Source organism: Podarcis erhardii (genome assembly GCF_964252035.2).
Source record: "Podarcis erhardii genome assembly, chromosome: 16".
Lineage (NCBI taxonomy): Eukaryota > Metazoa > Chordata > Lepidosauria > Squamata > Lacertidae > Podarcis > Podarcis erhardii.
The window spans coordinates 23,488,543-23,514,521 of record NC_138514.1 but is presented as its reverse complement, the minus strand read 5'-3'; the positions used below and the strand labels follow the sequence as shown (position 1 = coordinate 23,514,521).

Below are 25,979 nucleotides of genomic sequence, written 5' to 3'. Positions count from 1 at the left end.
AGAGGGATCTGTATGTATGCACAAGGAGGGCACAAGGAGAAGGGGATGACAGAGGACGAGATGGTTGGATAGTGTTCTCGAAGCTACCAGCATGAGTTCGACCAAATTGCGGGAGGCAGTGGAAGACAGGAGTGCCTGGCGTGCTCTGGTCCATGGGGTCACGAAGAGTCAGACACGACTAAACGACACAGCAACAACAAGTATGTATGCATAGAAGCAAGCCTACCATACGAAGATCACATTTCTATTAATTGCCATGCCTACATTTGCCTCTGGACCCACCCACCACTGGCATGTGGCCCTTGAAAGGTTATCCAGAATGAAATGTGGCCCTAGGGCAGGAAAAGGTTCTCTGCCCTTGGTTTATGGGCACTAGGCTGCACCCAGGACATCATACGAAATACAGGTGCTTCCTTCAGCTAGGGCAGTGTTCCCCAAACTTGGGTTTTCCAGCTGTTTTTGGACTACAACTCCCATCATCCCTAGCTAGCAGGAGCAGTGGTCAGGGATAATGGAAATTGTAGTCCAAAAACAGCCAGACACCTTGGGAAGAAACACTGGACTAAGGGCATCCATCAACCTCAATGCCAGTAACTTTGAAGGAAGGTGAGGACAGGTGACCTCACCTAGGCCTGAAGTCACCCTCCACCAAAGCAGGCTCAAAGCTTCTCAGAGCTTTTCAAAATCATTTTTCTCAGCAGCTAAAAGGCATTAGCTAAGCATCAGAAACATTCTGCTTGCTGTAACTAAAAAGATTGCAACAAAGGTAGGGAACACAGTCCATTGTTTCTCAGGCCTTTCTGATGCCTTCTGGCCTTGCTAAAGAACCACATTGCAACTTACTTTCTGTCCGGGAACCATGCCAGAACAAGAGATTGAAACATATCTGAACACTCTGAAACCCCTTTCCTGGGAAGGGTGCCAAGAGTCCCAATAGTCCCAAGACAGCTTTCTGTTCATGCTCAGAGGACTCCTGAGGGAGGAGAAAGGAGGAGGGAACTGGAAAGGGGTATATATGCTTGTGCACATGACTGTGAATTTCGTGCATGCTTTTTGTGACTTATCACACTTGCTCCTTCTACCAGTTCATGGATGGTAGAAATAAAAGCCTTTTCTCCGAAACTATTCCTTGAGTGTCTGTTGACTCCCACTTCCCTTTCCCAGGCGCAATATTTTTCCCACCCAAGGGCAAAGCCTCATAAGGCTACAATTTCTGAGCAAATTTAAGAGATCCTGTATATACAGTATATTTAATGTGTTAAGGCATGCTGGTCCCTGTTGGTTGCTTGCCCTCTCATCCCTGGAGAGATGTCAACCCTGCTATCTCTAGTGATGCCACTTTTGCCAACGAGTACATTTTGGAGAACTTCAACCACCGCCATATGCAAGATTTTTTCATGTAGCTCTGAATAGACCTGTGCTCTAACAAGGCCCAATAATTCCATGCAACAAGCGTGCTGGATGGGGCTCCGCTTGCCCCGTGGAGGATGTGGATGTCAGTGACTTTGCGCTAATCAATTAACGCTATTAAATATCAAGTATTTCCCATGAAGCTGACATTTCTAATCCCCTTTGCTGCCTTCTCTTTTCACACACCATTGACTGGGGCCTTTCCCCACTGAGAGGGGTCTTTTTTTCCAATTTCTCTGGGCTTATTGCTCCCTCCAACTTCCAAGATTAAAGTCATAATAAAGGGGTCCTTTAACAAGAGGAGGGAAACGTAGCTTCGGGCAGGGGGGAAGACATACATACAAAAAAAGGCAAGCCCCTTGTTTGAGCTCAAACCCTCATCTACCTCTCCCTGTGGAGAATAAAGAGGCCTTTTCACCCCAGCAACCAGAAGGCGTGAGTTGGATATGTGGTTTCTAGATAGGCCATAGCTGGAAGCTGCCAGCCCGGGGCCAAATTGTGGTGACATTTTTACTTCAGATTAGACAGCGAGCCTCAAAACTCATTAGAGGCATGGTTGCTGGGGAGACTGGCCCTTCATACAGTCACAAGTTTGACGGAGGCCCTGCTGTATCTATGAAACCAGCCCTCCGTGTGGCTTCAATGGCTGCCTTTCTTCAGACACTAGACCTAAATGGAGGTCGGAGCCTAACGCTTCTAATATCCCCCACCGGAGGGGCCTGCCCCTTAGCCTGCTTTTGTGTTCTACTTATTTTTCATTATAAACATCCTCCCTCATAATGCGAACGTGGGGAGAGGAGCGGAGGGCAGCGGGAAGGAGGGGTGGCTTCGGCCCACACAATGAGAACGAAAGGCCTCACGAGCTGGGGAACCAATGGTCACGAGAAACCCGGTTTCTTTAGCTCCAGAGGCATGGTGGGATAGAGTAAACATGGAATATAGCCATTATGGAGAAAGTAATGGAGGAGCCCAAAGGCGATTTCAAAACTGTGTTATGGCACATGTTGGACAATGTTGCTCATTCTAGGACAGTCTGTTAAGATGGAGAGTAGAAGACACCTTATGCAACCAACTCTCTTTTTGTATATAATTTTTATTATGTTTTCTGTTTTACATTTTAAAATACTCATTTTACATCCTTCAGATATCAATGACTTCCCTTCTTCCCATGGTTCATTTTACATATCATAAATCCCTGCATATTTTACAAAAACTATACATTCAGTATTCCATTATTACATCCAGGAAAACTTGTTTACACTGTTGAATTTATATTAATGCTGCCAGCGTTTTCAGCTGTACACAGTTATTTCCCATATATTCAATAAACGTTTTCCAATCTTCTCTAAACGTTTGCTCTTCTTGTTCTCTTATTCTATATGTTAAGTCTGCAAGCTGCACATATTCTGTCAACTACCCATGGCTCAGTCTAGGACAATCTGTTAAGATGGAGAGCAGAAGCTCCTTATGCGACCAACTCTCAACTATTTACAAACTTGAAGTTTGACTGTATATTATTTATGTAGTATATGCATGGAAAGTTTCTTGGGAGTGAGGTTATATGGAAATTGTTTGTTAGATTGTATGTATTTTCAAAAAATAATGCTAATGAGATTTTTTTTAAAAAAGAGAGAAAAGGAACTGATGTTTTTAAAAATTATTCATATATATATTGGACACGACTATGCTGTATGGACAACTCAGTAATCTGAAAAGCAACCCTTGTGTGCTCCTTTCCATTCAGCTGAGGATCCAAAGCATGGTGCTCAGTGGGAACTTGCCCTCCTACTGAGACCTTGATTCACTGAGAACATTAGACATCTCCTTACTGCCATCACAAGCTTCATATGGAAAAGATGGGGTTGGGAGAACTCCCCTCCCTCACCCCCAATGTGTTGTCCATGTGGGAAGCAGTGGGGAGGAGAACAACTGGGAAAGGTCATTGCTTTCATTCTTGATATTCTCAAATGAGGAGTGAAAACGGCCCTCCAGATTCTATAGACAGTCATACGAAGAAAATCAAGGGCATTGCTAGGAATCCTTGGTACTGGACTACCAAAAAGATCAAGCATACACCAAGACTTTGCATTTCAGCAGTAGCTGAACTAGCTGTTGGATTGAAACATCTTCCATGGCTCTTACAAATGCAAACTCTCATCAAATCTGGATCCTAGAATTTTGGGATTCAGACCCTAGGCACTAATTGTAGGATTTAGCCCATTTCTCTCCCCACCCCACCCCTTTGTCTTGTTCATTTTCGCCTGGTTTTAATAGCCTATGGCTTAAGAGTTACATTTCACAAGCTTTCAGTTGCTGGGAGCCACGTTAGGGGAGAGTGCTCTTGCACTCAGGTCCTGCTTGTGGGTTTCTGACAGCTATCTGGTTGGCCACTGCAAGAACAGGATGTTGGACTAGATGGGCCATTGGCCAGATTCCATGGGCTCTTCTTATGTTCTTAAGATTCTTCCTATAGGTGATCCTACACAGGAGTGGATCTACTATGAAACTAATGAAGCTTAAGCCTCAGGTTCTCTAATACCAGAGGACTTTAGTCCACATTGCTTAAAAATGTTTGGTCTAGTACACCCAATTTGAGTCACATGTCTTAAATTGATTAATTTCTTGTTGTATTTCAACAATTCCATAGTTTTAGTAGCACAGGTGTTGTAAAGGTATGGTGATCTGTCATGGAACAACCCCAGTGAAGAAGGTAACAGTGGTTACTCAGACCTCGGTTGCTGACTGCTAAGGGCCACCCGTGACAGTGCAAGATTCAGGGCCCCCCAAATGTAGGTCCACCACAGATTCTACATGGTCAGCTTCCACACACCCTTGGGGAGGGAAGTGATCCCATGTGGACATTTAGCATTCAGCAAATAAAAGCAGGAACAGAGACCTTGGAAACTACTTGAAAGTTTCTGGCTGTGAACTTCCCTTGAGAAAATGTCCGTTTTGGGGTGGGGTGGGCAGCTATAATGGACAGTCTGCAATACAAGGGGATTAAAACAACTTTCTCACAGGTGCACATTATTATTATTATTTTTAGGAGAAGGGGGCATGTGTGCAATCTAGAGGTGGAAAGAATAGGGACTGTGTATGGGCGTGGAGAGTTAAAAGCCCCCAAATAGAGTGCTGAGGTTTTGAGAGCCGCAGCTTGTCTTGTATGAAATCTGAAGTGGTTTGCATTGAAAAGTAGCCTTGGAGAGCAAACAGCTTTGACTTTTATCCTTTCTGCTAAACACCCACCCAATTCCTTCTGCCATCTTTGGTCAAGGTAGTCTCCTTCGCTAAGTTCTGTTGATTTTGAAAGCTGAAGGATGGCCAAGGAGGTTCTATAAGAGCCACGGCACTTGAGAGAAAATATGCACGCTTTGCTAAAAAGGGGTTTTAAATAAAGAAGTTTATGGTCTTTGATCCTCACCACTTTCGCCCTCTTCAAGAACAGGTGTCGAGTGCCCCTCTTTTCCGTTCAACCCAAGAGAGCCTTGGGAACAGGAAGGAAGATGGATTTGGCCAAGTGATACTTGACGGCTCTTTTGCCGTGAAATGAGATGGGGATAGAAGGAATCTGACAGAAAGTGGTGACATGCTAGAAGTTTATAAAATTATACTGGGCATGGAAAAAGTGGAGGGAGAAAGCTTTTTCTGCCTCTTCTTATAACACTAGAATTTGTGGACATCCAATGAAGATTGGAAGATTCAGGACAGATAAAAGGAAGTAGTCCCAGCTACTACCACAGGAGGCAGTGATGGGCACTACCTTGCATGACTTTGAGAGAGGATTGGACGATTTCATGGATGGGAGGGCTATCAATGGCTACTAGCCGTGATAGCTATACTCTGCCTCCATGGTTGGGAGCAGGAATACAGTACTTATGAATACCAAAACCACAGGAGACCTTCTCCAGGCCTACCCAATGGCCACTCTTACACATGGAAAATGCATCTGATATGGGACTGCACCCTCAGCAAAAAGAATGGGACACTTGGAGCCAATACCATCATTGTGTATTGGCTACCATCATTGTGCATGTAACTGGGCTTGGAGTGAGATCTCTGCTTAGCCCCAAAACTCACTGGGTGTCCTTGCATGTTGCACGCTCTCTCTAACCCATCTCAGAGATTGTTGGTGGGATGTATGCAGGGGGCAGAGGTTCTGTACACTCACATATACCCTTCAACATTTCTCCGATGAAAATAAGGACGTTCTATTCAATAACAACATTTATACCCCGCCCATCTGACTGGGTTGTCTCAGCCAGTCTGGGCAGCTTCCAACATATATAAAAACATTAAACATATAAAAACTTCCCTATACAGAGCTGCCTTCAGACGTCTTCTAAAGGTTGTGTCTCCTTGGCTCAGGGGTCGCATAACTCCATTCCCTCCAACATTTGTCCAATGGAAATAAGGACGTCTTAAGGAAAAGTGGGACATTCCAGGATCCAATCAGAAACCGGGACAGCTTCTGCAAATCCAGGACTGTCCCTGGAAAATAGTGACACTTGGAGGGTATGTACTCATCTAACCTCCTTGGAGGAAGGGTAAGATAAAAATATAATAAAATATAGACTTCCCATGTATAGGTCATAGGTAACTATTATTGCATGATGGTCATGTAGGTCTGGTTGCTGTCATTCCCTGTGGACAGGAGAATGTGTTCTTGTTCATCTGTTGCATGCAAGCTGTACACTGTGAACCAACCCACAGTCTTTGGACTGCAAACTAGCAACCTCAAGAACAAGATGGGCAGCACAGAGGTACAATTAAAATGTAGGTGCTATTTTACTGTATCATTGATTGCAGTGTTCATTTATCTTAGCAAAGCGGTATGGAGATGTTGGGAAATCTTATTAGGCCTACACAGGATCTATAATATATATATATATATCTCAGAGACACAGCAGTGGTGCCAATTCCCCTCTTTGGTGCAAAATTCCCAGTTTGCTCTGGTACTAATTACATGGCATTCTGTGCATGGATAAGTGCTTAATCTTAGAGCTGTTGACACTGGAAACGGCCCAGTCTAGCCTGGGGTGGATATTAGTGAAGGGAACTTGGCCTTCACAGCTAATACCACATCATATGTTGCGCAAATGTTCACTTTAGTTGCAGGTAATGGATTTCCGACAGCATCTGGGATCTTTCTGTGGCATGTCTAATCTGGAATAATATATGACCCAAGCACTTTGCCGTATCAGGTTCCCCCTCAATTTAAAATAAAATTAATATTGTTTTAATTCTTGGCTCAAACTTTCTCAAATAAAATGCAGCCCCTCTTGCATTGCGCTACCTAGCCAGTCCTCCCCCAGTGATCAAACCCTGGCCACAGGCTGGGTTATTGCAATGTGCTTTATGTGGTTCTGCCTTGAAGATTAGTCAGAAGCTCTAGCTGGCCTAGAACACAAGCCTGACTCCTGTCAATCACTAGGCAACACATTAGTCATCACCTACACGGTTTCTAAAATGTACATTGCAGGTGCAGGCGTCATGGCCCCATCAGGGGTTGGGAGCTTTAACTGCTTGGCCTGGTCCTGACTGGGCCCCTGCAGCTGCAATTTGTACCCAAAACAGCACCTTCCCCAGTATCAAACATCTTGAGCTCTATGATTGGCAGGAGGCTCTGTTGGCGGTGATGCCAGTAGGGGTTGGCCAGTAGGTGGTGACTTGTGACAGGGCCTCCTTGGTGTTGACCAGCTGTTTAACAATCCAACAATTCGCACAGTCCTTCGGTACACACCAACGCCCGTTTCCCCCAGGATACTGCTTACATTCAGTTCAGACTGTCATTCCATCACAAGTGTGCTTGAATTTACTTGGTCGGTACAGACTGGAACAAGATGGCCTGCATCACACTTAAGAATCTGTGTACAGTGGTACCTCAGGTAAGAACTTAACTTGTTCCAGAGGTCTGTTCTTAACCTAAAACTGTTCTTAACCTGAAGCACCACTTTAGCTAATGGGGCCTCCCGCTGCTGCCGCGCTGCGGGAGCACAATTTCTGTTCTCATCTTGAAGCAAAGTTCTTAACCCAAGGTACTATTTCTTGGTTAGCGGAGTCTGTAACCTGAAGCGTATGTAACCTGAAACGTATGTAACCCGAGGTACCACTGTATAGGGAGGTATTGGGACTCATTCCCAGGCTTGCTTGGGTACACCTGTGTATGACGGATCCAGACCCATAGCACCCCAGAGTGGCTGCGGAAACCCAGACAGGTGGGCGGGGTATAAATAAAACAACAACAGCTTTGATCCCAGCCCTGCAGCAGACCTTCACAGGAAAGTAGGAAGAACCATCTCAATTAGCTATGAAAGGAATGGCATCTTGTTTCAAGCAAGCCAGTGACAGAGTCAAGAATTTAGCCAAAGTTCTAGCTCGGGGTCAGCAAACTTTTTCAGCAGGGGGCTGGTCCACTGTCCCTCAGACCTTGTGGGGGGCTGGACTATATTTTGAAAAAAAGAGAGAAAATGAATGAATTCCTATGCCCCACAAATAACCCACAGATGCATTTTAAATAAAAGCACACATTCTACTCATGTAAAAACACCAGGCAGGCCCCACAAATAACCCAGAGATGCATTTTAAATAAAAGGACACATTCTATTCATGTAAAAACATGTTGATTCCCGGACCGTCCATGGGCTGGATTTAGAAGACGATTGGGCTGAATCCAGCCCCCAGGCCTTAGTTTGCCTACCCATGTTCCAGCTTCTCCCTGAATTTTGAAAGCTGCCCGGCAGAAACCATTGATTCAAGTTGATTCCAACCATTCCGGACAGAAAAATAACTTTTCCTTGGGTAGTTTTGTGCTTTAGGATACAACATGAATCTCAAGGACAATAGACACCAAATAAAGGAAGGATAGTTTTATTTTATTTACTAAACATTTGATTTCTGACTCTTGAGCATAATGTTGTGTAAAGGAAAATGGGGAGAGATCATGAAATGGAATGCCCATATATCTGCATGTAGTCTTGGGAGTGTCGAAGCTTACTAGCTTGAACGTAGCTTAAAAGAACAACATGCAAGAAGTGAAATCACATCTATCCAGGAATGCCAGTGAGGTCTTGTCCTATTCTCAAGCTTATTCACCTCTATGAGAAGAGGATACCTTCTAATCAAGAGCTGCTCCTGAGCTCTCGTGAGTTATGGGATAGACACTATTTTTACAGTACAAGTAAACACCTTTGGACCACTCAACTTAGTTTCAGCAGCCAGTCTTGTGCACCTTCATCAGCAGAGGCCCATGGCTCAGTCCAACAGAAATGAAATGTCAAGAACTGATGCCTAGGGATTCACCTCTACACACACACACACACACACACACAATCTTCTCCTCCACTGCTAGCAAAGCCATTCTGAGTTAGTGTGTTGAAGGACCCGCTCTCTCAGTCACTCCACAGGCAGGCATGCCTATGGTGGATGTTGTTTTGGATTCATCCACTTGGGAATCGGGGATCAAAAATTCCAGGAGGATGTCTGCGAGGCAGTAAACCATGTGCCTGAAAGAAATAACACAGGGCTTTAAGGGGACTTGGAAAGCCTATGGGATATTCCACGCATGAAGGCCTGTGTTGGTGAAAAGGCAACAGCCTGAGCTCAATATAGACTACAATGAAGAGGGGGAAATACTGGATGACTTGTGCCCTAGTGATAGATACTGCTGAATCAGCTGGCTTGGGGAATGGCCACCATTGAGCACGAGAGCACACGTGTCGCCTGCAAAATGTCCTTGGTTCAATCTTTGGCAGGTAGGACTGATAAGAACAGCATTGTTTGGAACCCTGGAGGGCTGCTGTCAATCAGTGTAGACAGTACTGAGCTAGGTGGGCCAATAGCCAAGTCCTTCTTTGCCCTAAAGTAAGACCTAGAAGGGCTATTTCCCCCTTCTTCCTATCTGTATGCCCTATCAATGAGCTGCCAAGTACAGCAGTGCATACAGAGGAGCTATGGAGAAGTGCTGTCCATAAGGTGAGGTCTTGTGGAGAAAGGAACCCCCTCCCCATCTCCCCCAGGGCTTATAAAGAAGAAAGCAGTTCCCAACTCAAACAGCACTAGCTCCTTCCTAGGAGAGAGGTGATATCCCAGCTCCCTTGGTCTGATCTACAAATCAACTTGGCAGAACCCTATAAATTGCAGCTTTTGTTTTTGTTTTGGGGAAAACCTGAGATGCTTAGCTATTGCAACAATACAGAAAAGTTTACCTATGGTAGCTATGGATGATCCAGAGAGCGTGGAGGATAGCTAAGTTTAGTGCCCACAATACATAGCAAAAAGGCACTCACACACGTTCCTTTTCTCTCTCAAATATTCTGTTGCACTTATGTCCTGTTTGAGGGTTTCCCAAAGGGCCACCGGATTTGACCCTGTGATAAGAGGATGCTGGATTAGATGGGCCATTGGTTTGATCCAGCAAGCTCTTTTTTTGTTCTTTTGTTAGATTAATCTGATTGTCTCCCCACCAGCACCTAAAATGCACCAGGGGTCAGCTTGGCGCATCTCAGAGTATTGCTAAAGCAAAGCATTCCATATGATCCCTGGGCAATTTGATCCAAGGTTTTTGGTTTTTCTTAAGCTACCCACTGTACACATGTCTTTATTCGTCTGCAATGATGCCATGTTGCCAAGGTTACCTGTTTATGATAGGATGTTGCATGGACTCCAGGACTAGGCTCCAACTCTGTCGACATTTACTGGTCCCAAGGATTTCCAGGATTAATTCTGTTGACATCAGAGGTTGGCATGAATTCCCAAGTACAATGTGGATCTTGCAGTACAATACAAGGTGCAATACATGGAGGAGTATGCAGCGAGAATTAATTCTTTGGATACCAAAAATATGTTTAGAACTGAATAAATATCACCAGGGGACAAATGCCTCTTGAATGACTATACCAGCTTTCTCCAACCAGATACCTTCCAGATGTTCTACTGCTGATTTATTTATTGCATTTATATCTTAGCTTTTCCTCCAAGGAGCCCAAGGTGGCATACATGGTTCTCTTCCTCCTCATTTAATCCCCAAATCAACAACCCTGTGATGTTAGGCTGGGAGGCAGTGACAGGTGGAAGGTAACCCACTGAGCTTCATGGTTGAGTGGGGGGATTTTAACCCTGGTCTTTTCCAGATCCTACACTGGCTTCCAGGTCCTGTTACACCACCATTGGCTTTCTGCTTTGGATTACATTTCCCATCAGCCCCAGACAATATGGCCAATGGTCAGGGATGATGCAAGTTTAGTTCAAAAAACCTGGAGGGACCCAGTTGAGGTTGGATGAAGCACTGTCTAATGTCCCTAGATCAAAGATCAGATCAGGGTTTTAGAGTCATGGTTGCACTAAAGGGGACTTGCCATCAAAAATATATGATATTGAGGTGGAAGAAAAGAACAGGGTTGGGGGAAAGCAAATTCAGATAAATTCAACTCTTTCACGCTGTTGCATAATGAAGTTAAGCAATGACCATGTGAAATGGTCATTGGAAGAGGAAGTTCTGAGAAGTCAGAAGCCAAATAGCAATTGGTCTCGTCTGACATGAGGGGCTTTGTTGTCTTGCACTAGGGAGCGGGTGGCGCTGTGGTCTAAACCACTGAGCCTCTTGGGCTTGCTGATAGGAAGGTTGGTGGTTTGAATCTGTGTGATGGGGTGAGCTCCTGTTGCTCTGTCTTAGCTCCTGCCAACCTAGCAGTTCGAAATCACGCCTGTGCGAGTAGATAAATAGGTACTGCTGTGGTGGGAAGGTAAACGGTGTTTCCATGCACTCTAGCACTTGTCACATGTCCCGTTGCGCCAGAAGTGGTTTAGTCATGCTGGCCACATGACTTGGAAAGCTGTCTGTGGACAAACGCCAGCTCCCTTGGCCTGAAAAGCGAGATGAGTGCTGCACCCCATAGTTGCCTTTGACTGAACCGTCCAGGGTTCCTTTACCTTTTTTACCTTTTTGTTGCCTTGCCCCTCCCTCGGATGAAGCCAGATGGAATGGCTGCTGAAAGAGGCAATTCTGACAAAGAAGGAACCCCCAGGCCATGAGACTTAGCCAGGTTGGTGAAGAGAGCCTTGCTGTCTCAACTCTCCCTCTGATGCAGCAAGGTGAAAATTGGACCCACCCATGATGGCCAGGTGAAAACTGGTATCCACCCAGTACCTCTGGATCCAACAGACCTATTCCATCATGCTCAATACATAAAGCAAAGGAAACCCTAGCCTAAGATGGGCTTGGGAGTTCTACACCACCATGCTTGCAACACCAGTTCATTATAGAATCACAGAACTGGAAGGGACCGCAAGGTTCATGTGGTCCAGCCCCCTGCAAGGCAGGAATCACAGCTTAAGAATCCCCAACAGGTGGCCACCCAAGCTCTGTTGAAAATCCTCCAATGAAGGAGGATTCAGCACCTTCCGATGGAGTCTGTTCCATCACTGAACATCTCTTATCATCTCCTTTCTTGTAACTCGAATCCATTGGTTCATGGGAGCAGCAGGAAACAAGCTTGCTCCAACTTCTATGTGGAAGCCCTTCAGATATCTGAAGATGGCTATCACATCACCTCTCAGTCTCCTCTTCTCCAGGCCAAACATACCCAGCTCTCTCAACCGTTCCTATAAGGCTTGGTTTCCAGACCCTTGATCATCTTGACCCAGACTCTTAAGACTCTTGTTTCACCCGCAAAGAGGGTTGGGGGGAAATCAACTCACTCACCAGGCAGAATCCCCATGAGAATCTGTAAGGCCTGCCTTTCTGCTGCAGCCTTCTGTTCCTCTGTTCTGAGTGGTTTGGGGGCTGCAGGCAAGACCCCACCAGGCCATATTGATTCCTGGAGCAACCTAAGGTACTGCACCCAGCGCTGAGTGCAGGTCAGATTGTCCACCTGAACTTCCAACCACCTGTAACCAGGAAAAAAAGAAAGAAAAGAAGAGATTGGGGAGAAAGTTTACTATGCTGGTGCTTTTGCTGCTATTTTAAAAACCTGATGCTTCACAATAGGAACACCACACAGACAGCAAATGGGCTAAAAATAAAGACGCCGGCAGACCCAAACAGAGGAGTTTTTTCATCCGGGGTGCTCGAGAAAGGATTTCTGCGCCAGGATTTTGTGCAAAGATATCTCGATTGTGAATATAAAAAGATAGCCAGCCCATGACTGAGGCATGACCTGTACTTCAAAAGAGAAACGGACCGTGCCGGACCAGAGCAGCTTTGAGCCAGACAGTATAAAAAAAGAGATGGAGATAGCAAAGGCAAGGGGTGTCGGCTTCCCGTTTGGAGACACATAACTTGTGCATGCCGTCATGGGTTCTGCATTTGAAACAGACACGGACGGAGGATGAGCCCGTTGCTAAAGGGAGAGCTGCTTTAAGACCAGGGCTCATGGTGATGGGAGGCAGGGCCAGTGCCAGGCATTTGGTGTTGTTAGGCAACTGCTGGGGGCCACACCCTGGCAGGGTGCCAACCGCAGACCCCTCGTCTCTGTGGCCCATATTTGCTGTTGCTGCCTTCATGGCTACTAGCTATGTTGGCTATGCTCTGCTTCCACAGCTGGAGGCAGCAGTGCTTCTGAATCAGCAGCTGCCAGAAGCTACAGGAGGGGAGAGGGCTCTTGCGCTTGGGTCTTGCTTGCGGGTTTCCCACAGGAAATCTGGTTGGCCACTGTGAGAACAGGATGCTGGACAAGGTGGGCCATTGGCCTGATCCAACTGGACTCTTCTTATGATGACATGTCCAAGCGCTGAGCATGGAGTTGCAGAAACCTCCACCTGCTTTCCTCTTCTTTTGGGCAGTGGTGTGGACTGGGTGTAGCGCAAAAGTCCACAAGGCAAGGAGGTAGTCCCTATTGGAGCCAACCCTGAGAGGACAGCAACAGGAAACACAAGACTCACAGAAAAAGGAGGCTCCTAGATCTCCACACCTTCCACATCCCATTATCACCACCAGCAGATGGACTGACAAAACTTTTGGCCAAACAGTGATGTACATGGCTCCCTCACCCTCATTTAATCACTGCAACAAATGAATGAATGAATGGATTTATTACAGTCACAGACCAGAAATTAATCCCCACAACCACCCTGTTGAGATAGGAGAGGCTGAGAGGCAGTGCAACTGGCGCCCAACATCACACCCAGTGAGCTTCATGGCCCAAGTGGGAATTTGAACCCTGATCTCTCCCAGGTCCTAGTCCAACACTCTAACCACTACACCACACTGAGGGTTCTGGAAAAGGAAGTTTATTAAGCATTCACCAGGACTCGCCAGCAATTCTCAAGGAATCCACAAAAAGAGAGAGAAATAAAGTTCAGAAGGGCCACCCTATTTTTTTGTGGTGATTACCCCGGTTTCTGCAAAGGTAGTCGTTTCACCTCTGCAACATCTCCTCTCAGTCATCTGCCAGTGCTGCAATAGTCCCCGCTTGCTACAATTCCTGCCTTTCCTCTTATGCTGGAAAACTTGGGATCCAGTCACCGCTGCGGACCAGACTGATCTACGTCGAGCAAGTTGCTAAATAGTGTGCAAGGAAGAGAACAAAAAACCTGAAATCGCCAGTAAATCAGCGGCTACAAAGCACTCAAGAGCCCTTTTTAAGGGCCAGCCAAGAATAGAAGAGAGTGGCTCGGTATTTTACTGGAAATGTTCTCCGCGCCTACCCTGTAAAAGTTTACAACGGTATAAACCGTGAACAATGTGTTCTGTACCCCTGGCCGGAGGACAGTTTGATGAAGTGTTTGTTTAGCAGAGCAGTGATCCTTCCTGACCCTGGAGGGATGGGAGAGGAGTGAAGCAGGCTCCCAGATGTGTTTGGTAGAAGGAGCAAACGTCTCAAGCCGAGGCCCAGCTTCCCCTTAAGGCGGTGAACATCTGGAGACAGAGGGAGCCTCAGCGGTCCAAGGCAGTATATCTCAGAATGGGGGAGGAACAGTCCTAGTTCAGCGGCAGAGCACCTGCTTTGAATGCAGAAGGTCCCAGCCTCAATCCACAGCAGCGTCTCCAGGTGGGGCAGGGGGCAGGCTCCCTGCCTGAAACCCTGGAGAGAGCTGCTGCCAGTCAGTGTAGGCAACGCTGAGCTAGACTGACTCAGTGTATGTTCCTAATTCAAAATAGTAGAAAATAGACAAACGAATAAGAAACTTGCTCAAGAGTCCAGCCCCTGTTAAGATCAGAACATGCTCTGCTTAACATTCCTTCTCTCCACACTGAGCAAACAAGATAAGGACGCATGTGAGGACTGGGGAATGCAGCAAAGCCTTCTTGTTTGTGACCCCCCCTGCCTAACCAAAAATGCTGCCAGAAGAGGCCTGCCAAAGCACGCTTACATATTTTGGGAAAGTGCTTGAAAGCCACTAAAATGGCTTCGAGTGACTTCCTGATAAGAAATATGTATTTTTAGCAGGGCCTCTCTTTATCCTCTTATTTCAGCCAAAGTTGAAAGTTGATGTTGCATTTTAATTGAGGGGCTGTTGTTGTTGTTTTTTTTGCTGTTTTATGATTACTGAGGCTTCTTCAAATAGATAAACAATTACAAGCTCATTCCTGCCCCCCACCCGCCGCTGGGAAAGATTCTTAGGATGAGCTTTGAACAAACCAAAGGCCAATGCACTGAATTCAGTTCAAAAGTCTTGCAGAACACTTTGTGCAACTTTACTAAGGAGTCACTGGGTCTGCCTGGGAAGGCTGTTGTTCAAAACCTAGCCAGCCATTGAGTTGCTGGATGGCTCTGCCGTTTCATTTATAGAAGGCAGGGTGGAATAAAGGCCAATCACATAGGGTTGTTGTGAGATCGCTGCTGCAGGGCACTCTATGAATGCAAATACTCAAATCACTTTATATTGGGGAAGGTGGCTACACTGTGATCCTCCAGATGTTGTCAGACTCCAACTCCCATCAGTCCTAGCAAACATGGCCTATAATCGGAAATGATGGGAGCTGCATTCCAGCAGCATCTAAAGGGCTGAAGGTTAACCAACTCTACTTTATTCCAATGTCACCTTGAAATTGCAATGGAGGGAGATGGTCCAGGGCTTTCCTCTTCTGCTTGCATTTTTTATATAAGAGCAAAAAAACAAAACAAAACCCCTTTCCTGAACATTAGCCATGCATTAGTTAAAGGTTTGTTTAACCGCATTTTCTTTAAACTTAACTGCACAATGAAAAATGTGCTCGTGCTGGATTTTTAATCCAGTGGGCTCTTTTTTGTCCTGCATCCATGGACTAATTCCACCACACCCTCCCCATTTATTATCTCTCTTATTTCTCTTGCTTCTGAGCTGGCCCATGGAAGTGGGTCAATTGATGTTCCCTCAAGGGAAGGGGAGGACCTGGCTTTGGGGTCATGAGCTGTAAATCAGCTGTAGAAATTAGTTACAGCAAATGCTTAAGCCCAAGGAGCCATTCATGTGTCCTGCTACTAGTCTGTCTTAAGTAAAGCTCTCCCTCGTGTTTCATAAATGGGCACCATGGTCCCCACCCCCTGGCAAGCAGGCACACCTCTGGCCACCGCAAGCCACCAAGCAGCCAATGTGAATAACACAGCACGACCGGAACAGCACTGAATTGGAAGGAGGGCAGCCAGGCAGCTGCTCTCGTACTTAGTGGCGAGAAGCCCTCCTTGCCCAGAACATTATAGCTTCTGTAATAAAAAAGAACCTGGCTGTGATAGCTGATGGGTTACATCTGCCACTGCACAGGAGCCAGGCTCGTTTAAAGGAGCACTGACGTCCTTGGCTTCTGGCTGCTGGAAGATCCTGCCAGGCATTTCGGAGGCACCATAGCAACCGAAACGTGGGGTGTCCGAAGGCCAGATTTCAATATGCTTCGCCTCCTTCTGCCTTCCTCTGATCCTGAGGAGAGCTGATGTCTGGAGGCAGAAAGTAAGTCCCCTGCATGTTTCACAGAATCTCCGAATCAAAGACTTGTAGGATAGGAAGTGACCCCAAGCTACTTGGAAGTGTGCCCCATTCTATTCAAGAGCAGGTTTGAGGAATCCATCCAAACCAGGATTGGAAACCAGGACCAAACTGGTTTTTAAAGGACTGCTCAAACCATGGTTTGCCAGTTTAGTCCAACTTAGTCCAGCAAACTGTGGCTTAGCCACACAATGTAAAGATGAGCACATCGTGTGTGTGTGTGTGTGTGTGTGTGTGTGTGTGTGTGTGAAGGGTGCACTGGGGGGAGGGGTTAATGAAATCCTTAAGCCCCACCCTAACTCCATCCCAACTTTTGTCAAACTACGTGTTACTCTCATTTTAAAAGCAGTAGCTGGGTGGGCATCGCGAAAGGTAAGGTCAGCCCCTCTTCCCAGAGCTCAAGCACTGAAAGAGGGAATAGGGCAGGGGAGGGCACAAACATATAGATTGTTTCTTGATCCTCCAAACCGTGGTTTGGTGGGTTGGAAACATGACTTTAGACTGCATTGCCAGGCGTTGGACTCGATGGTCCTTTGGGTCCCTTTTTTCTACAATTCTATGATTCTGTGACTGTAGCTACTGACCAGAAGGAGTCACCTGAAAGGAGGATGGGCAGACAGGTAAATGGAGCCCAAGTCCAATCTCCCTAGCAGGATGCTGAGCTCCCCAGATGGCCCTGGCAGAAGGACGGCTGACTCACCTGCCCCAGGCATCTGTTCTCGGCAGTCACAGGGCTGGTGGGAGCAGGTGCCTTGGGAAAGAGCCTAGCTCTGGCCCAGCTGCATGGACACGCTCCCAGGCGGGTGGCTCAGAGGCACCCCAGGCAGCGTTTCAGACTTGTGGCACTTTGTAATAATAATAAAAAAGCATGCGAGGAACTCGGGCCTTGCCAAAGTCTTTTATTTTCGCCAGCTTCTCTGGCACACAAACTCTGCAAGCGGTGCTTGGAATTGCAGAGGGGCCTAGTGGCTTGGCTGCGTCCATGGCAGCTTTTTCAATTTGTGCTTTCCTCCACCCCACCCAAGGAAAGAGAGGGAAAGAGACAATCCAACCACAGGGCTAAGGCTGCTCTCCAAGGCACAGTCGCTCCTGAATCACCTCGTAGGGCTGCCATCAGATCTTCTCTTCTGAAGGACAGGTCGGATTCACTGACTTTCCTGACTCATTATTGACTCATTAATGACAGCTAAACCAGGTCAGGGTAACCGATGGGTCTCGAACCCTTGGTAGTTAGGGACTTTCCCTGCATGCGAAGACGGGTTCCGGCTGATGGGAGCGGATGAAATCAATAGTGGGTCCAATGGTCAAGAAGGTGGTTCTTCCATGTGCCATAGAGGGAAGTGAGGGGCAGATGGGGCTCGTCCACCCGGCAAGGTAGCCTATCTAGGAGAAGGAAAACTCTGGTCCTAAGCCTCCGCTGCCTTGAAGTGAATCTTCAGGAGAAGAAAAGGCTGAAGAGCGAACCCTACACAAATCTGGAGTGGAGTCGGTAAGACGGCATGCCTCCTTCTGGAAACTCCTGCAGCCAAGCTGGCACCAAACGCATTGCTCTGCTTTCTTTTGGACCACATTGGTGAGGTCAAGGAGTGGGGTGGCCTTGTCATCTGGGCAGCCCAGGACCCCCATACACATTGCCCTGGCTTGCACCCCAGGGAGGTCTCTTGGGTGCTGCTCATGCAGCAGTTTGGCTTCACCCCCAGAAGTGCACTCCATTGTCCCTTTGAGATGACATCACCATTGCGCTATCTACTATGACTCTGGCCCAACACCTCCAGCTCCGATCTCATGAGCTTTGGTGGAAAATTAATATTCTTGTGCCCCCCCCCCCATATGCACCACTCACTTAAACTTGTCAGTTCCCTCCTTTGGGGAGGCAGGGGGGGGGCTATAAACCAAATCAATGATAAGATTATGTGATAATAATGATATGACTGAAGGCAGTGATGTCATTGCACTAGTTAGTGTGGAGGAACTGCCCCCCCTTTTCTCCCCAATGTCTCATTCTGGTGCGAATGGCTTCCTGCTCCTGTTCTCATCCGACATCTACCAGCGGGTCAGCAAAACAGCCTGCCCCACTACGGAGTCCCTGTGTTGGGAGCTAATTAAACTGGCCACACAGGGTGGCTTAAAAAAATAATAGTGACTCCCCCTCGCACCTGTCTCCTCCCCCTGGAGCAATCGGCCGCACGGCAAGGAGCGCAGGGTGTGAAATCTGACAGGGTGAAGAAGCAGCTACGGCAATTTGATGGTTGTCGTGGCGACTGAGAGCCTCATTGTCCGCTGTGACTTCACCTCTGTGGGGAGCGACCTCCATCAAGGCCCGGCCAAAGGGCGGATTACAGAGGGGCTGGGAATGAACGGAGGTAGCAGCGGAAATCGGTCGGGGGGGGGGAACTGGGGTGGAGGAGTGGAGCAGGACGACTTACTTCCCTCTCCCACTGACCCCGGGGCCACTGAGAATCCCAGAGTCTTCTAGATGCAGCTTTGACTTCAGAATGATATGTGCCAATCCTAGCTCTGCAAAGGCACCTTGGTTGGAGAAATGAGTAGGCTGGAATCACCAGTAAGGCCACATTCACAAGTGTGTGTTTGATGTCAGGGCTTTCCCAAAATAATCTTAGGAGAATGAGTTTCTTAAGGGTGCTGAGAGTTGTTAGGAGGCCCCTGTTCCCCCCTCAAGAGTTACCATTCCCAGAGTTCCCTGGGAGGAGGGATTGACGGTTAAACCACAGTGGGAATTGTAGCTCTGGGGTGAGAAGAAAGAGTTCTCCTAACAACTGTGAGCACCCTTAAACAAAGGTTCCCAGAATTCTCTGGGGGAAGACATGACTGTTTAAAGTGGTATCACAAGGGTTTAAATATATGGTGGAACACAGGCGAAATCCTTGCAGGAACATAATAAATGGATCAACCTATTGATCCATTTAGCTCAGTATTGTCCACACAGACTGGCAACAGCTCTCTAGGGTTTCAGGTAGGGAGTCTCTTCCAGCCCTACCTGCAGCTGCTACTGGAGACTGAACCTGGGACCTTCTGCATGCAAAGCAGATGTTCTACCACTGTGCTGTAGCCCATCCCCATGAGTTCAAGACCAGGTACAGCAGCCTTCTCCAACCTGATGGCATTTTTGGACTACGTCTCACATTGTCCCTGACTATTGACCATGCTGGCTGGGGCTGATGGGAGTGTACTATAGGCTCGAGTCCTGACAGCTACAATGTCCCTGTGCTTGAGGGTGAGAGTCTTCAAATCACCAAGTTGGAAGGGACCCAAGGGGTCTAACCCACTGCAATTCAAGTGCCTCTCTGCCCTCCCAGCCACACTTGGGCCCAACTATGGGCAGACCAGGAGAGGGCATACATAAAGCGTATATATGGGAAGGGTTAAAAAATGGGGGTGGGGTGGGGGGTGGCTACAACCCCTATTCCCCCTTAATCTCATTCTTTTCGTCCCCCCTTCTGACAGTTCCAACGCTGTGCTATTCTGTATTTTGGACGCAACATCTGTCCCAGCATTGGTGGTGGACTTGAACAACCGGTTCTTGCTCCACTGCCAAGTTCCTGCAGAGCCTGTGTCCGCAGTCTTAATAAAATTGCCCTATAAAATGACAAAGTAACAATGGACGCTGCCCCTAACAATGCACTTAATGATTGTAAGCCAGTAAATTGGGCTCCATAAATCAAAACCGTTTGCATAACCTTTTCCACCTGCAGGGAACGTGCTGCCTCTCCGAGTCTTGGGATTTTAGGTTGCAACTTGAAGATAGCGGGTGTATTTGGGTGGAGGAAACACCCTATTTCTGTTAGTGGGCTGTGTTTGGTATCATTTCCCCTTTTGCGTTTGCCTTCGGAAAAGTCTCAGAATTGGAACAAACTTCCCTGAACCTTAGAGTGGCATGGCAGATAGGGCTGGACCCAGAATTCAACAAACTGGACTCAGTTCCTGCCAAACTCAAGGGTGCGACTGAGTCACAATTAACCTTTCGCGAGGATTTGAAAAGGAGCTGAGTAAAAGCAGCTCGGTTTGGATGCATCTTCCAATGCCGGAAGATTTCAAGGCAGATGATTCAAGTTACAAGAAAGGAGATTCCAACTAAACATCAGGAAGAACTTTCTGACAATTGTGTTAGGCAGTGGAATGGTCTCCCTTGGGAGGTGATGGGCTCTCCCTTCACTGGAGGCTTTTAAGCAGAGGTTGAGTGGCCCATCCGTCTTGGATGCTTCAGCTGAGATTCCTGCATTGCAAGGGGCTGGACTAGATGACTCTCAGGGTTCCCTTCCAGCCGTAAAATTCTATGAGTCTACTTCTTCTCCATGCAGAGTTAAACTATGGAACTCGCTTCCTCGGGAGGCAGTGATGGCCACCAACTTGGAAGGCTTCAAAAGAGGATTAGGCAATTTCATGTTGCAGGTTTTCCACAGGCATCTCAGTGGCCCCTCTCAGGACACGAAGCTGGACTAGAAGGCCCATTGGCCCAATCCAGCACGCCGTTCTTATGCAGAGCAGCTGCTTGGGGTGGAAACGGCCTTGACCCTTATTTCTCAAGCCAGTGTTGATGCAAAAGGAGAAGAAAAGGGGTGGGGTGGGGCATTCCTGTATCCTACAAAGCCTGTAGGATCCAAAGCAACATCTCTTAAGCAGTAAAAGCAGCTCCCAGGGCTGGCTTGATCCACTTCCAAGACAAAGTGAGCAAGACTAAGCCAAGCCCAACCATTGGGTGAACTGGAAGGGGAGCAGCGTCCGCTCGCTCCTTCCCAGAGTCGGCTGGCGAAACATGCCGGCAGCCTCTTTCCAAAGCCTCCGGTTGCACCTCAGTTCTGATGCTCTGAGCTGCATCGCTGGTATATCTCCTTGTTCTGAACTAGAACCAGCGGCTGGAGGAAGAGGAGGAGGAAGGAGAAAAGGTAGCCAGCAGCGCCCTCTTGTGCCTAGAAGTGGGAATTTTCATGTCAGTAAAAAGGGGCACGTATCTCCCCTTTAAGACAGTCAGTGGCAGTGTAGTAGTTAGAGCAGCGCTTCTGAAACTTGGGTCCCCAGCTGTTGCTGGACTACCACCCTCATCATCACTAGCTAGCAGGACCAGTGGGCAGGAATGATGGGAGTTGTAGTCCAGCAACAGCTGGGGACTCCAAAGTTTCAGAAGCACTGGGTTAAAGTGTCAAGAGTAGGGCCTGGGAGAGAGACCAGGGTTCAAATCCCACACTTGAGCTGGTCACTGCCTCTTGGCCTACTGTACCTTACATGGTTGCTGTTGTGTGTGTAAATGAGGGGAGAGAACCCTGCAGGGAGAGGTGGAATAAAAAATGCAATAAATACATAAAAAGCACATGCCTGCCTGCCAGAATCCTTTTCTTCTGTGAAACGCAGAATTCAAATTGGCCAAAATGTGAGCCAGCACAGTGCAGGGGTTAAAACGTCAGATTAGGACCTGGGATACCCTGGCTCAGATCGCTGTTCAGCTGTGAAGGTCATTTGGGTGACCTTGGATCCAGTCCCCATCGCTCAGCCTAGCCTACCTCTCAGGGTCGAAGATAAAATAGGCAGAGGGAGAAGCATGAATCCTCCCTAGAGCTCCTTGAACGTAAAAAAATAATAAGAATATCAATGATAAAATGAGAAGTTGTCTGGATACTGCATCCACTGATCTGGAAATCACACCCTCTTGACACCCAAGGTGCAAAGGCTGCTAAGTTTCAGCCTGCACGTTGACAACACTTCCTTGACACATCTGAAGCAGTAGAGTGGGGAAATGAAACTTTACTATTTCATCTGTGTGGAAAGAGAATGCATGGGTTTGGGGTCTGTAAGGGCCTTGGATTATTCAAGGCCTGAGCCTGTTTCTATCTTAAGGCCCAGTCTCCCTTACAGTGGGGGAAAGAGAGTCAGCATGAAGGTAGGAGAAAAGGCGAAAAGGTGAAGGAAATATGCGACATTTGAGGTTTTTAACCAGCAATTCTGTTCCCCCATTTCTCCTGCAAAGCTAGTTTCTTGAGGTCTCTTATTAACCAGTTTGTGATAAACTCTGCCACCTCCATAAAAGCTGTTAAGTTTGCTGCGTAGGAGAGTAGAAAACCCTATCAATCGGATCAGAAAAAGAGAGTCTGCCTGATGTGGGACTTCTCCAGCACTGACTGCAGCGGAGAAACTCTATTTTCTTCCCCACCTGCTACTTTGTGAGAACGAGCCCTGGCCAAAATAGAATCGTAGAGATGGACACTGAGCCCTGTTTTGTGGGTGTGAAGTGCTGATTTCTACCATGGCCGCTGAGGAAGACAAAACCTTGCTGGAAGTGGGGAAAGGATAGCTCTGCGGTACCCAGGCCTGTTTTACGTCTGTGTGCCACAGCTGCAGAGGCGCAGAGGCAAGTCCTTTGCAGCATTCTGTGCCAAGGCTGCATACTGCCCTGTGCCACACCAAAGGATCAAAGGGTGGGAATTTGGGAAGGGAGTCAGGGCAGGGCCAGGTGATGCTCAACTTGCCAGTGACCAAGTTGAGGATGCTTCTAATTTATTTTAACTCCCACTCTGGAATGCAACACCAACCTCGCTTGGTGCATGTGCCTAAATGTGCCTTTAGAGCGCATGGTGCTCCTCCGAGCCCTCCCCCACCCAGTCCCAGAAGCCACCCCACTCGAGCCCGGCTCGGGTTTCCAAAGCGCAGACAGCCAGGATGCGATGAGAGGCGCTCTCTTTATCTTTGGATTAACAGTTTGCACAGAGCGTGGGTCTCAAATAATACTGGGGAGGTTGACTTGCAAAAAAGGGCACAGCCTCTCTTGAAGGAGCTCTTGCAAACAGCAGAAGCAGAGCTTTATGAGATCCCAGGTGGGATCTCATAAAAGCAGCCTGTGGATGATAAAAGGTGGTATTTCTCTCCACGCCCCCCACCTATATTTATTTGGGCTAAATTCCAGACACCCCACTCCACCTATGCAGCTGCCACCCTGCTCAGGAACATCTTTAAAGGCTCTTGGTCTCAAAAAAGAATTTCCAGCAAAAATGGAAATAAAGCAATTCATTTGTGAGAAACAGAAAAACAACAACAACACCACAGAAATTCCCAGGGGACTTTCATTATACTTCCAATGAAAGCATAACTTTCTACTGCAACAGAAGGCAATGCCAGGGCTCTAGAAGTCTTTGTGGCTATTCCCTACTATGACAACAAAACAACACCACCACAAACTGGCTTATAAAACCAAATTTACTAGAATAATAGCTAGAATAGAGATAGACTTGTAACCATTCAAACAACAAACATACTCAGGTGCCATGTGCAAAACAAAGCCTGGAGATACTGTAAACATGGAGTGGATAATTGTACTCTATCTTAACAAGTTACATGCGCAGTAAACATTATACAGGGTTGCTGTTCTGTGATTGGACTTATGCTACTTGTTGAACGGTTCATTTATCCAGTCTGTATAACATTTCCTGCATATGTAACTTGTTAAGATAGAGTTGTACGTTTATCCACTCCATGGTTACAGTATCTCCAGGCTTTGTTTTGCACATGGCATCTTAGTATGTTTGTTGTTTGAATGGTTACAAGTTTATCTCTATTCTAGCAATTATTCTAGTAAATTTGGTTTTATACTTATAAGCCAGTTTGTGGTGTTGTTGTTTTGTTGTATTATTATTACTGTCACCACATTTGATACTTTGTGTATATACTGTTCCATACTATGGGAACAGAGTTTAGTGGGGCTCCTGGTTCTTTCATGGAGCAAGTAGAACTGTGGAATTTGTTGCTAGGCTATGTGGTAATGGCCACGAACTTTGATGGCCTTCAAAGGGGATCAGACAAATGCATATCTGCAAATACTAGCCATGATAGTAATATGCCTCTGAGTACCAGCTGCTGATGAAGAGTGGTCTGGCACTCAGCTCCTGCTTGGGTGCTTCCCATTGGCTGCCCACTGATGGAGTTCTTCTTACCTCCTAAGTTGGGGTATCCAATATGGTGCCTTCCCGATGTGGCTGAAGTACAACTGTCATCGCCCCTGACCATGTTGGCTGGGGCTGATGGCAGCTGGAGTGCAGTTAAACGGTTGAAGGTTCGATCCCTATATGGGACAGCTGCATATCCCTGCCTTAGAATCATGGAATCTAAAGATCTCCAAGGCTTATCTGGTCGAACATCCTCCAACGTGACAATCTCAACTAAAGCATCCATGACAGATGGCACTGCAGGGGGTTGGGCTAGATCAGGGGTCAGCAAACTTTTTCAGCAGGGGGCCAGTCCACTGTCCCTCAGACCTTGTGAGGGGCCAGACTATATATTTTTTTGGGGGGGGGATGAATGAATTCCTATGCCCCACAAATAACCCAGAGATGCATTTTAAATAAAAGCACACATTCTATTCATGTAAAAACACCAGGCAGGCCTCACAGATAACCCAGAGGTGCATTTTAAATAAAAGCACATACTCTACTCATGTAAAACACCAGGCAGGCCCCACAAATAATGCAGAGATGCATTTTAAATAAAAGGACACATTCTACTCATGTAAAAAAACCCTGATTCCCGGACCGTCCGCGGGCCAGATTTAGAAGGCGATTGGGCCGCATCCGGCCCCTGGGCCTTAGTTTGCCTACCCATGGGCTAGATCATCCTCAGGATCACTTCCATCTCTACAATTCTACATCTTCCTTGCTATCTTTGGTCCAGGGTTTGATGGGCATCCAGCAAAGCTTGGAAACTGGCAATCAATCAATGCACTCGGGGGTTTCCCCCCTTTCTACTCAAGATGACCCTTTGGGTCCCTTCCAAGTCTACAATTCTATGGAATCTAAGAAGGTGATTTCTACCAGGTGATGCTTTTTGTCCACCTGGTCTAGTAATGTCTGCTCTGATCGGCAAGGGCTCCCCATCGTCTTTGGGAGATGCTCTTCCTCATCTCCTGCTACGTGGTTTTTTTTTTTTAAATTGGAAAAGGCAGCGGCTGGACCTGGCTCCCTTTTGCAGGCCAGATGCATGCTCTCTCACTGAGCTACGCTCCCTTCTCCTCCAGACTGCGCAAATGTAACTGATAGTCACAAGCAAGATTCTCCAAAAATGGGATTAGTGCCTTTCCCCCACAGCCTGTCAGGAATGTTTATTCTTCCGGGAAGCCTATTTAAAGTGGCTAGTTCTCAAGAGCAGTCGCCTCGCAGGACTGCAGAGGCATTGTGCCAAGGGATGCGGCCGAGCCGTGCCCTCAGCTCCAAAGCCCTATCTCTGGCCTTCAAAGAGACCTGCCAATTGGTGTCGTGTTCCTCGCAGACTTACACATATCCCCACCCATGATCCCTCCTGCCTCTCCAAATCACGTCTCGGTCTGCTTTATCAGTTGGGCTTCTGTGGGCTGCCCCTCGAGTTCCACAGGGCTGCATTCTATGGGTCTGGATTCATCCATATCCCACCTCAATGAAAGGTGGGGCAGCTCAGTAGGTAGAGCCTGAGATTCTTAATCTCAGGGTCAAGGGTTCGAGCCCCACATTGGGAAAAAGATTCCTGCATTGCAGGGAGTTTGGACTAGACGATCCTCTCTGCAAGTCTGTGATTCTGTGCATCCCAACAGGTCTGCTTTGGCAGAAGCCAGGTGGGCCAAAAACATCATTTTGTCTCGGTGCTCGACACCAACCGATGGGCTAGCATTACCTGTCCCTCTGACACACTAGCATCCCGTG

At 47.3% G+C, this 25,979-nt stretch overlaps 1 protein-coding gene across 1 annotated transcript in view; it reads right to left on the bottom strand.

Annotated features, from left to right (window-relative positions):
* Nucleotides 1-8,261: 8,261 nt before the first annotated feature.
* SNX19 (sorting nexin 19) overlaps nt 8,262-25,979 on the bottom strand; it is a 36,174-nt gene continuing 18,456 nt past the window's right edge. Inside the window, exons 9-11 of the mRNA XM_081843081.1 lie at nt 12,110-12,294; nt 10,044-10,131; nt 8,262-8,912 (exon numbers count right to left, since the gene is read on the bottom strand). Coding sequence (XP_081699207.1) covers nt 8,774-8,912; nt 10,044-10,131; nt 12,110-12,294 — 412 coding nt within the window. The 3' untranslated portion in view covers nt 8,262-8,773. The remainder of the gene's footprint in view (nt 8,913-10,043; nt 10,132-12,109; nt 12,295-25,979) is intronic.